We start from the raw sequence: 15941 nt of genomic DNA on the forward strand, positions 1-15941 counted from the left end.
TATTGTGTATATATTTTTAAGATAAATATTGAATAATATTGGGCTTAAAGGTGAGCCTTGTATTAGACCTTGTGTAGTATGCGATGGTCCAACCATTTCGTGATAATGATTTTTAACATATAGAGTCCTATTGTTTAAGAATTGAAATATAAGGTTATTGATGTCTACTGGAATATGAAGATTATTAAGAAGTCTGTATAGTATGTAAATATTCACATGATCGAAAGCTGCTTTAATATCTAAGAAAGTAGCATTTACATATTGGTTTTGTGAGAAAGCCAATTGAACATAAGTATTTAAATAATTTTAATTATCATTAACTCCCATACCTTTTCTAAATCCTACTTGAAATTGGCTAAAGGTTTTTTGATTTTCCACAATCCAATCCAGCCTATTTTTAATCATTGATTCTAGTAGTTTTACTACACATGATGAAAGTCCCAGAGCCCTATAATTTTCTGCTCTTAAATTATAATTTTGAATTTTGTTGTTCTTAGGAATACTTATAATAATCTGAGTTTTCCACTCATTGGGAATCAGTTCACCTTCTTTAACCTTGTTGTATAAATTTAGTAGCCATATTAGCCCTATTTCAGGTAAATGTTTTAACATATTAAAGTTAATATTATCAAGGCCTGGCGATGTGTTTTTCTTTAAAAATAGACTATTTTTTAATTCCGTGAGATTGAATTCACTAGACAAGTGATCAATGGTCTGTAATTCAAAATCCGGTTCAATATTAGTTATTGAAAGGTTAGTTAATATTTCATAACTTATTTTTTCATTGGGAAGTTTATTGTTTGAAGGTTGAGAGAATGCATTTTTAAATTTTCTTATAGTTTGCCAAATAGAGCTGATGTCTACGTTTCTATTAATACTCCCACAATATTCCATAAACTTTTGCTTCTTTATTGTTTTTAGAAGTCGTTTTGATTTAGCAATTATGTGTTTTGCATTGATATAATTATTAAGATTAAAATTATTTTTAAATTCCTTTAACGCTTCTTTTCTTTTATTTATTATTTCAGTGCATTCCTGGTCCCACCAAGGTACTCTTTTTTGATATTGCAGTTTTCTTATGCCTCTGCCTTGTTTATTTGGGATAGCAATTTCTACTGCTTGGTTAATTATACTTGTGAAGTGGTCATAGGATTGATTTTCTATATTTAAATGTTCTTCTATGTATTTACTATACTTGTTCCAATCAATTTCTCTAATGTTGTTTCTAAAATTTAAGTTTTTATTGATTGTAATGCTTTTTCCCTCACTATAGTTAATTTTCAATAGAATAATTGTAGGAAAATGATCGCTACTACCACAATCTTTCAAGACATTCCATGTACATTGTATTGCTAGAGAGTCAGATACAAATGATAGATCTACAGGGCTGGATCCCTCTAGTGGGGTATGAATTCTAGTGCTTCTTCCATCATTTAAGTATATATAATTAAACTCGTCAAAGATTTTTAATAAAAGGTTACCATTTCTATTACTTACTTGACTACCCCAACATGGGTGATGTGCATTCAAGTCTCCCATAATGAGCACATTGTTCCAATTATTATATATATATTAAAAAAAATTATATGATAATTTATTTTTTGGGTTTGAGTAAATGTTTATAATTGTATATTTATCTATTTTGATAGCTATATATCTAAAGTTAGGGCTTTGCCATTTGGAGTCTAAATTAACCCTACTGTAAATTAGATTATTTTTAATGAGTGTGGCAATACCTCCTGCTCCATTTTCTATATCTTCCCTAATTACATCATAACCTTTGATTCTACATATTTGATGAGGTTTAAGTTTGGTTTCATTTAACATAATGATATCAGGAGAATGTTCTGTTATCAATATATTCAGATTGTAATTATTGGATTGAAAGCCATTCATGTTCCATTGCATCAAACTAATGTTTTTAAGTGAGTTGTTGGTATGACTCATAATTTGTTTTATTTTTTTAATAATATTTGTCCTGATTGTCTAGATCAGGAACTGATTTGTTGAGTTCTGAATATGTTAGTATTAAGTCTCTAATTTTAATTTGTTCTTCTTTATTCATATTTGTAAATTTTCTGTATAAATCATCAATTGTATTACAGTAATTTTGCGATGCACTAACAGGCGTTGATTTATTAAAATTATGTTTTAAATTGTTATTATTAATACCAGATATAGATGGAGTGTCATTAATTTGAACTGTACTATTTAGTTGAGATAATCTACCATTTTGATTTATTAATTGCGATTCATGTATAGTTTTATCATATGAAATATTTCTTTTCTTAATTGTTCCCGTTGATTTGACTGCAGAAACGTAACTCCTTTTAGAATTTATGCACTGGCTTGCAGTAGTTCTTCTTTGATTAATATTAATACTGTTGTTTTCTGTATTTTGTTTTGGTTTTATGCTTGGAAAGTTAGCCGGATGGTATTGACTATCTTCTTTTCTATAGTCTTTACTTAAATAATTTTTTGGTGCTAGTTGTGCAGCTTCATAAAATGATAAGTTTTCATATGCCATTAACTTTTTAATTTCTGTTTGTCTGGTATATTCAGGACAATTTTTATTAACTGAGTTATGCTCAGGACTCTTACAATATATACACATCGTTAGGCATTTTGCCTCTAGATGTGACTCTAATTCACCCTCTTCCACCTGTTGTCCACAATTATGACATTTTGGTTTAGTTCTGCAAAGAGTCCTGGTATGACCATATATCAAACATTTATAACATTGTGTGACTCTCGACACATATGGAATAATGTTGAATTTAAGATAACTAATTTTTATTTCTCTTGGTAATATCTTACCATCAAAAGTTATAAGTATTGTGCCTGTAGGAGCATATTCAACCGAGTTATCATCTTTAATAATTTTCCTGTTTAGTCTTTTGATGTCTATAACATCGAAGGGTGAGATTAATGATTTTTTGATTTGATCTTCGGTTAGTGACGGGTTAACATCTCTGATGATGCCCTTACATGTTATTTGATTATATGGAATATATATTTTATATTTATCTTTAAGATTGATAGGGTTATTAATAAAATTGTTAGCCGCTTCGCTGTTTGCGAAAGAAACACCAATTTTATTTATACCTTTGACTTTCACCTCCAAGATATCTTTTAAATTCAAATTGAAGAGGTCATTTGCTATTTGCAAATGATTATACTTGCCTATTTTAGATTTTTTCTCGATTCCTTCTACTACAACTAAGTATGGCCCTACAGCATTATTCTTGTATCGGTTGTCGCCTTGATTAAATTTATTTTTTTTCTCATTATCAGACTTATCATTTATTATCGTATTATTTTCATTATTCGAAATATCCATATTATCTTTTTCATTATTATTATTGATCGCTTGAAGATCAGGTGGCTTTTTCTTGCCGCCATGCGGTGACATATCAGTAGCTGATCAAAATTTTACTAATATAGAAAAAAATATGTAATGGAAAAGACTTACCAATGCTCTAGAAGTTATTTTATATATAAAGAGTTATATAAAAGTAGATTAATTATTTCTATCTCTTAAGACTCTTGTCTGAAATTTCTTTAACCCAGCCAGTAAAAATTGTAGTATATTACGTTGTATATCGAAACTGTTGTTTCTACGCTGTAATTGTGAATTATTATATATTTAATTTTGCGATATACTCCCGTAAGTATAAAGATAACCAATATTTAAATTTACCGCTAGAAAGATTCAAACTTTTGACGTTTCGGTAAATTTGACACCAAAAATTTGTTTTTTTTTTTTTTTATAATTTACTAACTAATTTGAGGTTAATGCTAACAATAACCCAAAGATATTAAACCAGGTTTGGTTTGATTTCTTTGCAAAAATAACCATGAAATCAAACAATTTAGACAAATAATAAGCATCTGAAATCTATCAATTACTGACAATTGTCAATTGACAATTATAATTTTTAATTTGGTTCTAAACCTAAACTAACTGCAGAGTATAGACTATAGACATAGTATAGCAACATCAAAAGATTTGTATCGATACTAAAAAATGACATTTAGTTTAGTTTGACCTTGAGCTACCTGCGTGAAATGTCTAGTTATTAGTGGTCTGTGAGTTAAACGGCTTTATTATATCGTACCAATAGTGTGCCGTAATATTTTTTAACGTCCCCTTAAAGATAACACTTTACCTTTACAGCGCAACGCCATTCCAATTGTTGCGGAATTTAAACTCATTGCTGTCATACTTGACATAAAACAACTTTGTACCAACAATAAATATTAAAAAAGCATTTACTCTAAATACTCAATCCAGAATCGTTTTCGCTGAAGCATGTGCTATATATTTTAAAGCCCTTGAATGGTTCTGTGAAAACCAATAGAACAAAATTATCGTGTGCACTGATTAATAATTATCAGTATTAAATGGATTACAAAACTTTAAAGTCACAATTAACAGCACTATATTTATTGCTAAATCAAAAGTTCAAAATCAAAATAATCAAAATTTTTCTACGGTTACTAGAATTATCATTTTCATCATATAACGTTAAATTCGTATGGGTTAGGGGACATTTAGACATATTGGGTAATAGTATTACGGATTCAGCAGCTAAAAACCCACTAAAGCAGCCACAAAAATTTAATACATGTGAACTAAAATATGTTTAACATCATATTAAATTTAACTGGAATATGCATTGGATTCAGTTCAGGAAAAGTACTGGCACTAATTTGTTTAAATTACAACCAACAGTAGCTATGAACCAATTTTAAAAAGTTAGTGCAATGAGTAGAAATACAATATGGACCAACCTAAAATTAAAAGTAGATCATGGATGTTTTCTGAAGTATTTAGACAAAACGGAAGTTCTACCAACAGGCAGTTGTGAGTGTGGAACTGCATAGCTCATCTAAGTCACACATTATTTAACTGTCTTTTAATGCTTTTTGCAATACTAGCACCTGGCTGCTACAAAAATTGCTAAAAACAGGTTAAGATACTCCTTTTAACTTAAATGTACTATTAAGTAAGGATACGACAAACATTTTTCAACCAATTATGATATTCCTGAAAAAAATTAAATTGAAGTAGAAATGAAAAATTGATTATTTGAATGGATATTTACTTTATATGTGTACTTATATGTTGCCCACCTATATAACCGTGATTTATGTCTTGTGAGTTATAATGAAGTCGCTCTGATAAATCAGTCAACGTGAAAAGTGTCCTCCTTGTACAATCCTGTATGAATGAATAATAATGTTTATATGTAATTACGTGGCTAAAGATTTCTATACTACATACCATAATATTCAAAAAAGATTATTTTTTAGATCTTTCGGTCAGGGTATTTTGAACCGTAAATTTTAAATATTAAAAAACTATATTTAAACAATTTCATAAAAAATTTTTGTAAATATCATAATGCAATGTGACCTGATATATGCATATTTTGTTTTAAAATCTACTTATGATTAAATTTAAGAAAATACCAAAACCATGACTCCTAATGATAATAGAGATTACGATGTATCTTAGACATGACGCAATCAAAGAGAATATTTCATTAAGTCAACATGTTTTTGGAAATAAAAATTATGTTATTGCAAATCCAATACAATTTTCTATTATTATACCAACAATTTAATGTTGTTCATTTAATATAATCTTTTAATTATTTGAAGGCAAAACTTAAATATATTTTTGTTAATTAATATTTGAATATTGTTTAAAACAATATTTATTCTAAATATTTTTTATTTATTCTTGCTGTTTTATTCGTCAAAAGCAATTATAGACATTATTGAGATAAAAAGTAATTAAGTCGTTAAGAAAAACTAACAAATTCTATGTATACAATCATGTAAGTCCAACCAATTTGAATTTAACCTCATTTTTAATCATTAAAAAATTATTTTTAGAATAAATATTGACGTATATAACATGATTTTTTAAGAAAATTGTACTCAATGGAATTAATATATCCAACGTGATTCTGTTAAGTAGCTCTAGTTACCACATTCCTCTTCTTCTTAACGCTGTATCTGACAAATTATTTCAAAATATATAAAAAAATATGAAATTTGATTTATGGTGTCTGTTTGGCACCACAGACGATAAGCAATAAAAATAAAACTAAAACGAAGTGACTTTAGAATCTGTAGCTAAAAAGTTACATTGCCAGTTTGAGTTACAATCTTTTATAGCTAAGGTGTGGAGTGAGGTAAAAATCAGATTATCAAATATTGTATGTTTATTTAAAATGAAAAATTAACAATGAAACATGTAAAATGAAATTATGTAAGAAGAATATATAAAATGCTGCCAAAAATATTAGAACTGAACCGTTTCTGCTTCATTGTGAAAAATATACAAACAATTTTTGCTTTTAGACAAACATAGTCGTATGTCGCATTTACTGCATAATATAACAGTAAATCCAGATGTACAATATCTACACCTACCCTTGAAGATATGTTTGGGCCAATGAGCAACTGAGACCTGTGTAGTCTGTGTTGTTTTATTCAGGCAGCATGCGGCTCTGTTTGCTCCATTCACTTGATCTTTCACTTTAGTTTCGAGCTTTCCGTAGATAATGTGATGTTTAAATATTTAAACTTCATCAATGGTTCTATTATCTGACCTTCCAGCTGCAATTTACATCTTAGTAAATTTGCTGTTATAATCATGCATTTTATCTTTTTTGATAAAATTAACATGTTAAATTTTCTGGAGGATATAATTGGTGCAGCATACTTTGTGAATATTCTTCACTTTTAGAGAGTAATATTGCATCGTCTGCATAACAGATTATTTTAAGATGTTTCTCTTCCATTTGGTATCCTTTTTTAGTTCTTACTTTTTTTATTATTTCATCCATATTCAGGTTGAACAATAGAGGACTCTGGGAATCTCCCTGTCTTATCCCATTGCCAGCTTTAATAGGGTCGGTTATTTCTTCTTTATCTTTTACTTTTATTGTGTAAATCTGTATCTAAATTTTCTGACTGCACATTATCAAATCATAAAGCCCTCAATAGAACCTGAAAAGAATTGAGTCCCATAGAAAGTCAGAAAAATTTCACTCCTTTACCGTCTATACTTACAAGTTAACCAACTTAGGGAAAAACATTATCTTAATATATAGCATTATTATATCAAATTACATGTTTCTGTTGGTATGTATATGCAAATAGTGAGTGAGAGTTTCATTGTTTATTTATTTGGGGTGGTTGTACTGTTCTAAACTTTTATCGGTATTTGTTTTTAGTGGGTGTCCGTATTATTTTAAGTGATTTTTAACTATACTATCCATTATCCATTTTTTCAAACTTATTTTTTCTCTTGTATGTATATACAGTGTGGAAACCACTTATGGAATAAAATTGTTTGTGTCCTTATTTTAGAAAGTAATAAAAAACGTTAAGATACTTTAACTTTTAAATTTAAATGTGCGCTTTTTAAACATAAATTTGAATGTACAGGGTGATCCGCGCAAGTCTGGCATAGTCCATAATCTGAATTTAAATAAAACACCCTGTATATTTTTATGTTTTTAGAAGCTCCTTAACAACTTGATCTTAACGAATTATATCATGTAGGGTCTATTATGAATAATACAAGGTGAAATTTTGAAATTATATATAATTTTCTTCAACACAATTAATTCATAGAATACCCGAAGTAATTGATTAGATTACATTAAAATAAATACTCAAAATGTTCTCCACCTTATTATTGGCAATAACACAGTCTCCTATAAAACTCGTCCCGAACTTTGTTTAAAGTATAAGGTGAAATATTCCGTATTTTTGTAGTTTTCTTTCTTTGAGGTCTTCATTGCTAGTTGGTTGTGTTGCATATACTTTGTTCTTGAGATAAAACTTTCTCTTTTCTTCACAGAAAAAAAAAATTTAAAGGCGTAAGATCTAGCGACCTAGCTAGCCATTCAATAGTACCCCTTCGTCCAATCCATTTATTGAAGAAGATTTTATTCAAGTAATTTCTCACCATTAAAGCATAATGGGGTGTTGCACCGTCTTGCTGGAACTAGACAGTTTCATGTGGTAGGGTCTGATCTATTGGATTGCTATATAAGTTAGCCAACTGAGGAAGAACATCGTCTCTTAACTTGCTTAAATATTTGCTGTCAAATTACCATCTACAAATATAGGACCAATAATATGGTCTATAATACCTTCTCAAATTTAACTTTTGATGATACTGAGTGTGTGTCTCAAGCATCCAATGAGAATTCTCCGCTGACCAATATCTACAGTTTTGTCGGTTTACCTCTCTGTTCAATGTAAATGGTCTTCGTGGAGACACCTTAGGACAGTTGTGTGATTCACATTATTTTGACGTGCAATTTGACGTGAACTTGACGTTGGATTCTCTGCGACAGTTAACAAAATATCCACTTTCACCTCATCTTCAATGAAGTTCGGTTTTCTTTTTAATGGTTTAACATGTCAAAGTTCTCTGAATTGTGCATAAATTTTATACACAGTATCTTTTGCAATATTAGGCAACTGAGGATACCTCTGATTAAATAAGTTTGCTACTTCAACTTGACTTCTACAATTCTCCCCGTAACCGATCATCATTAAAATCTCAATTCGGTGATTCTCAGTTAAATATTTCATTTTTATTTCTGCAAGAAATTAGCTTCTAATATTATTTTAATGTTGATTGAATTGATTGATAACAATCCGCATTATTTACCGATTTAGTTTAATTAGCAGACTATCTAGACACTTTTTACCTATTCATGACAAAAAATGTTAACACGGTTACTAAACAGAAATTTTCTCCAATATACTGACACTTAGAGTAGAAGTATATTGTCTGTATTAAGCTAGTTTAAAATAATACCATAGCACGTGATAAATTATTAATTTCAAAATTTCACCTTGCATTATTCATTATAGACACTACATAACATATTTCGTTGAAATCAGGTTGTTAAGAATCTTTTTAAAAACATAAAAATATACAGGGGGTTTCATTAAAAATAAGGATTATGGACTATGCCAGACTTGTGTGGATCACCCTGTACATTTTATGTTTAAAAAGTACACATTGAAATTTAAAATTTAACGTATCTCAGAATTTATTATTTTCTATAATAAGTACAAAAACAATTTTATTTCATAAGTGGTTTCCACACTGTATGTTAGAGTTAAATCACCTAATTTTATATTTTAGTTTAGAAATCGCTTTATTTTGTAGGCATACAATGAATATTATTAAAAAAATTAATTACTAGTTTAAATGCCCTTAGACTGACTGAAGGGTTTTATTATTGTCCTACTTTTTATATGGTTTGTTAGGTGTATCATGATTGGACTGAAAGGACTGTTTAAATCATGCTATTTCAAAAAGATTTTTAAAAGAAACTCGTCTAACTGTATAACTAAGGTTCCTGTAAATGTGCAGTCTGCTGTTCAAAAATGAAAAAAATATTTGTTTATGTATTAAGTATAAAAATAGCATATATACCTATGCGTTAACATACTTTTATTGATATTGGGATTTGGTTATGGTATATAAAATAAGCTGAGGCTGAGTTGCAGGGTACCAGTGGGGTCACAGTTGACAGATAGTGGATGGCCTTCAGATATGGAGGTTGACATAGCAAGCAACGGCGATTCCGGAGGGTATAATGGGTATACTATAGGAAAGTATACCTTTAAATGTTACAAAAGCTCAATTAAAGTATCGTGACATGGTGAGTATTGTCGCTATTAAATAAACATAACATATCCCGATATATCGTTAGGCAGCAGTAATATCATCACTGACTTAGACATGTGGAAAACTAATATTCCTGTAGGCTTAATACCCACAGGCGCTGCTTGTATTATGAGTGGAACGGCTATGTTTAAATGACAAGATCCGGAGAAGAAGAACATTACAAAACTGTAAGGCTTCCTAGGTTCATCTGCCCACTAAATCCTTACTATTATTTAAATGCCGATGGAGAGAGAGCATATAAGTGGAATGTTCGAAAAATTTGTACTCTAAATGCCTAAACCATGTTTGAAAAGGGAAAGATCCACAACACCTTCCAACAAATGGAAAAACTAAAAATCGACGAGATGGGAATTACCGAAATACAATATCCAGGATCTGGACAAAGCTGCATAGGAGAACATGTTCTGTACCATGCCGGAAACGGCAAACCACACCACTGGAATAGCGTAGCGGTGATTCTGTTCAAAAGACCACTAATGCTGTACTCGCATGTATTCTCTTTCATACAAAGTCATTCTGGTGAAACTTCAGAACAGAGGTTTGACACACTATTGTAAAGGGCACTTAAAAATACCAGAAATAACGTTGTTACCAATATATTGGCAGATGTCAATGCCAAAGTTAGCAAAATCAGAATATAATACATCGTTGGAGAACACGTCCTAGGTGGGAGAAACGCGAAAGAAACCGACTTTTCCAGTTTTGCTAGAAAAAAGATTTTACCATTGCCATCACGTTGTCTATACGTCCTTTCAGACGACTTTACACATAGAAGTTACCTGCAGATATCGCCAACAATATTAACACATCAACGTAAACCATGGAATCATCGAATTACAGATTTCATTCTTATTCAAAAGGTTCAAGTATAGCTGGATTGCGACAGAGATCCACTTATGAGAAGTTGTCACAGTAGACAACAATTCATTTGTGGACCAAATAGAACTCAAACTAAAGAAACTCGTTAAGAGTAAATTGAAAAGAGATTATAAAATTGTAACACCCTTAAATACCCGCACTTTATCGTAACGTAAGGGATACAATGAGAAAGAACTTAGAAGCCGCTACACAAGAAGAAAAGAGTGTAGAACAAAAATGTTAAGTGTATCAAAGACGTAATTTTAAATAGAAAAAAGAACATCTAAGAAGAAACAAGAGTTAAGAACAAAAAATTATTGACTGGTGACATTCTACAGATAATGTACCAAAGGAGATTTATTAAAAACCAGAACGCTAATAAGTAACAAAAAATAAACAGAACAATCAAAAAAGAATTGAGAGTAAACATCCACCGAAATACTCGAGAAGCCACTGGTCAATACAAAAGAAGACCTGCACCTTTCCTCATTGACAAAGACGGTAACCTGATGGCGACAGTTGAAGAGAAGATAGCTACCTAAAAAGTGTACATTAAAAAACTTTTCCAGGACTACCGAGAAAACTCACTGGTAATGAATTGTTTGATCGAGCCATCAATACTAGAGAGCGAAGTACAAGTGGCTTTATAATATTCTTAGAACAGTAAAGCTAGACTTGGATAAACTTATTAAATTGATGGGTGAAGTAAGTATAAGGGAGTTAAGTAAACTATTTAAATGTCATCTACGATTTAGGTAACAGTCCAGAAGAATGATTATTGTCATCATTTTTAGTACTGCCAAAGAAACCATCTCAGAAAACGAGCGTGACGTTCTGGACTATCAGCCTTAATTAACGAATTATGCGCTCAGGATTTTTCTTAGAAGCATACATCCTAGGATTTACAAGAAATACGAAGCAAATTTTGAAGAAAAGCAGTTTGGATTTCGAAATTACATGGTTAGACTAGAAGGACTTCTCACTTTACAAGTATTGTTCCAGCAATGCCGTGATATGAGCTGTGACGGCTACATTTGCTTTATTGACTAAGTCAAATCATTTGACCGTTTTTATCTCCAGAAGATGATCGCCGCCCTACAAAGGTTAATAAAAAAATGAAGAGGACATTCAAGTTTGTATAATACTGGAATCAGCGGACTCAATTAGAGTCGTATGCAACTTGACTGACTAAATAAAGTTCAAGTGAGGAAAAAGCAGAACTTTGTGCTCTCGTCAACTCTTTTTAATATATACACTGAAGAAATTTTCAAAGAAACCCTCACGAGATTAAAGGTTTAGCGAGGTTAAATGGGAGACCGAATTAAGGGAGAATAGATTAATAATCTCTGCTACACAGATAATGTTGTCGCTATAAGTAACCAGCCTTAATGATTTACAAACCGTACTAGACCGCGTGAGAACTGCTAGCGTGAAGTAGGGGCTAGAATTCACGATTAAGAAAAAAAATTCATGGTTTTCAGCCGTGTGAATATAGATCTCGAGTCGATAATGATAGCGAATAAATAGACCGAGAGAGTGACAGATTTAGGTACCTAGTAACTACTCTTAATGCATAATGGAACCAAGCTGAAGCAATTCAGCCAATAATCGAAATTTTACTGTTGACATTACCAAGATAAGATCCTTACTCTGCTGCAGTGGGCTGAGTTTAAAACCCAAGATTCAAATGGTTAGGTGCTACGTTCTTTCGGTGCTACTATACGAAGTCAAAGCCTGGACACTGGCGCAACCACTGAAAAGAAGATCGAAGTCTTCTATGTGGAATGTGGATCTAGACAATCATATTAAAGATATGAGAATAGAAAAGGAAGTTCTTAACTTAGTGAAACAACATAACAGAAACTGAATTGTATCGTGGGTTTTATGTATATTTTGATCAGATTAGATCAATTTAATAATTGAAAGCACACTATAAGATTATTTTAACATTGTTTTATAGCAAACTTATTTTCTATTTTTTGTATTTTTCGCTCGTTCATTTTTTGTTTTAGTTCAGACAATTTTTATAAAAAAAATAAATTACACAACGTGAGATCCAGTGAACATACCCAATAAAATTTCTTTTAATTCTAATTCCCCCAAAATTTTTAATTAAACATATTGTATTGTGGTGATAACAAGTACCAATATATTTTTTTCTTGCCTGGTATAATTTGGACGCCACTGATACTGTTGACAATAGTAGTAGAAGAAGTTTCAATAACTTGAACCTTTATCTTTGTTTATTTGTATGCGGTGTTACTTTATTATAATCACATAAACAGAATGTCACCATCAGACTTTCTCTAATTAAACTGGTATAAAGAACGTTTTGGTAGATTTATAAATTAGTAGTAATGTAATATTAATGCATGTATTGTTTAACAATTATTGATAACAAATTTTACTTAGGAAACTAACTACAATATACACTAAATAATGTTGTGCCATATAAAAAGTGCTTAAATTTTTAAGAGACTAGTGACATTGTAACGAATATTGTACATAATCCTCCAAGATGACATTTTCTGTAAACGATCAACCACAAGTGCATATTCAGGATATAGATTATGTGTCAAATGGAGTTAGTGATAAGCAATCAAAAGAAAATACAGAGAAAAGTACCAGTGCATTTTTATATTTTGCAGCAATTATTGGTAAGTTTAATTATATAAATTTTAATATTGTGCATTGCGTTTTTCTTTTTGTAAAACAGACTGTAAAAAAAATTGTAATATACATATTTACTGAATAGAACTGGTGTAATTCAAATAAGGATTCTTGTGACATAGCTGGGCTTTATAGGCCACAAAAAATTAAAGAAAAAAGTGCTTATAGGCATGGGCCAAGATTTTGATTAAAAATGACAGAAATTTTTATTATTATTTTTATAATTATTTATTATTAGCTTTAACTTTATTAGCCGTGTTTTAACTATGACCACAAATCTGTATACTATGGCAAAATAGAAATGTGGAACTACCAATATTTTATTAAAGAACTTAAGGTATCTACACCAAGAGGCTACTTGTTTATTTTTACTTCTGATAAAGCTTTATTAAAGAGTAATAAATAGCAGGGAAGTACCTTACGTGTCACTATATAGTACTGATAATCATATAAATATTAGTAAATGAATTCTTGTAAAATATTATACTAATCGTTCAAAAATAATTATGAATCGCCTCGATGATTCCACGTAAAGTGTTAAATGTAAACAAATAAATTCTAAAATGTAAAACTATGTAGATACATATATACATGGAAAATACATACATTTAATAGGGCATATAATAAAACTCTTTACAAATTCAGTTCTGCGGTAGGTGATGAACAAGCTGGCTTTAAAACGACTTTTTCTTTTTGTAATTGAAAAAGATCAGTTGCTTTACCAAAATAGTGTAAAGCTATACTGCACTCAAAATGCAAACAAATGGAAAACAAAAATATGGAGAAGTAGACAATAATTTAGAAGTAAATGATGCCGAAGAGGAAGGCAGAATCATATAGTTCCCAACTAAAGTCTCTTTTTATACAAAAACTCTGCTAAAAAAACTGCTAAAGTCAGGAGGTAAAACGTTACAAAAGAATACATTTAACAACAATTAAATTATATATAAAATCCAGATTATATACTGCTGGTCACTCACCAGCAGATAAACCGGAAAATAGTAAGAAACCAAATCGATTATATAATGATTAAAGGGGGATATCGTAACACCATCAAATTAATTATAACATATCTAGAAGCAGATGTCACATCAGACCACAACTCACTAATCGCAAATGTCACGCTCAAGCTTAAATGTATTAGAATATCTCAAAGAACTCCAAAATTAGATGTTAGAAATCTGAAAGAAGCTGATATAAAAAACAAACTCCAATAGAAAATATACAAAAACTTTGATAAATTAGATACTAACACCTACAATATAAACCAACAATGGAAAACATTTAAAAACTGCCTTCTCGTTTCATGCAAAGAAATATTAAAACATCTGATAAGAAAGAGAGACAACTGGATCACCGACGAAATACTCAGCAGGATGGACCAAAGAAGACAAACCAAGTACAAAGACAAATAACAAAATCATTAACAATGAAATCAAAAAAATGATAAGAGAGGCAAAACAAACTTACTTTGAGGAAAAATGTAAAGAGATAGAAGATCTTTAGAACAAATACGACCTATTCAACCTACATAAAAAGGTGAAAGAAATATCAGGGCAGCAAAATAGAAAACACAACACAACTATTTTAGATAAAAATGGAAATACTATGATAACGACTGACGAAAAGCTAAAACGATGGAAAGAATGTATGGAAGAGCTCTTCGACGACGAAAGAACAAACCTACAAGACATATCTTTGAAGACAGAGAAACAAGTAGAGAAATTACAAAGGAAGAAATATTGTATGCACTAAAGAACACCAGAAATGAGTACATGGATGTCCTCTTAAAGCTCTTTAATGAAATTTATCATTCGGGTGATATATTCACTGAGTGGTTGACATTTGTGATAACATTTAATTGTCTCCCAAAAAAGAAAAATTCTAGAGAATTCACCAACCACCGCACCATAAGCCTGATGTCTCACACTTAAAATATTTTTAAAGATTATCCATAAACGCCTTTACCAAATACTTGATATGGATATTGAAGAAATCCAATTTGGATTCAATAGAGGTGTAGGTACCCGTGAAGCTCTTTTTGCATTCAAAGTACTAATACAGAGATGCTTGGATGGGAAATAAGATAAGTACCTCTGTTTCATAGATTACAACAACGCTTTCGGTAAAGTCCGCCACAAAGTGCTAATGGACGTCCTCAAAGCAAAACAATTACAATACAATGACCTTCGAATTATAACAAATCTATATTATAAACAGCAGGCACACATACGTATTAACTAATACACATCAAGAGTTCTAAATTAAAAGAGGAGTGCGACATGGATGTGTATTGTCACCACTACTATTCAATGCATACTCTGAACAAATTGTGAAAAGAGCTCTTAAGGGAGAAACATCAGGAATAAAGGAAACACCAATTAACAACATTAGATATACGGACAATACTATTATAAAAGCAGACAACCTTAAAGACCTCCAAAACCTAATGAACAAGATAGTTGAGTATTGAGAAAAATATAGATTATCAATACACATCAAGAAAACTAAATTTATGAGGATATCAAAAACATACAATAATGATAAAAGCATGACAATTACCGGTAAAACTTTAGAACAAGGTAAAAACTACAATTATTATAATTATTACTACAATTTACACACAACAAGAAACACACATACAAGTCGATGACGTAAGAGTGTTAAGAGAACC

General features: G+C 30.5%; 1 protein-coding gene across 2 annotated transcripts in view; it reads left to right on the plus strand.

The window, feature by feature from the left end:
* LOC140434939 (uncharacterized) overlaps positions 1-15941 on the plus strand; it is a 40805-nt gene that overhangs the window by 18076 nt on the left and 6788 nt on the right. Inside the window, exon 3 of one of the 2 annotated variants that reach the window (XM_072523581.1) lies at positions 13073-13254. In XM_072523581.1, the coding sequence (XP_072379682.1) occupies positions 13116-13254 (139 nt within the window). In that variant the 5' untranslated portion in view covers positions 13073-13115. Of the gene's footprint in view, positions 1-12855; positions 13255-15941 lie in introns of those variants that run through there. The other variant, XM_072523579.1, reaches the window with a different exon arrangement.

Source organism: Diabrotica undecimpunctata, chromosome 2 (genome assembly GCF_040954645.1).
Source record: "Diabrotica undecimpunctata isolate CICGRU chromosome 2, icDiaUnde3, whole genome shotgun sequence".
Classification (NCBI taxonomy): domain Eukaryota; kingdom Metazoa; phylum Arthropoda; class Insecta; order Coleoptera; family Chrysomelidae; genus Diabrotica; species Diabrotica undecimpunctata.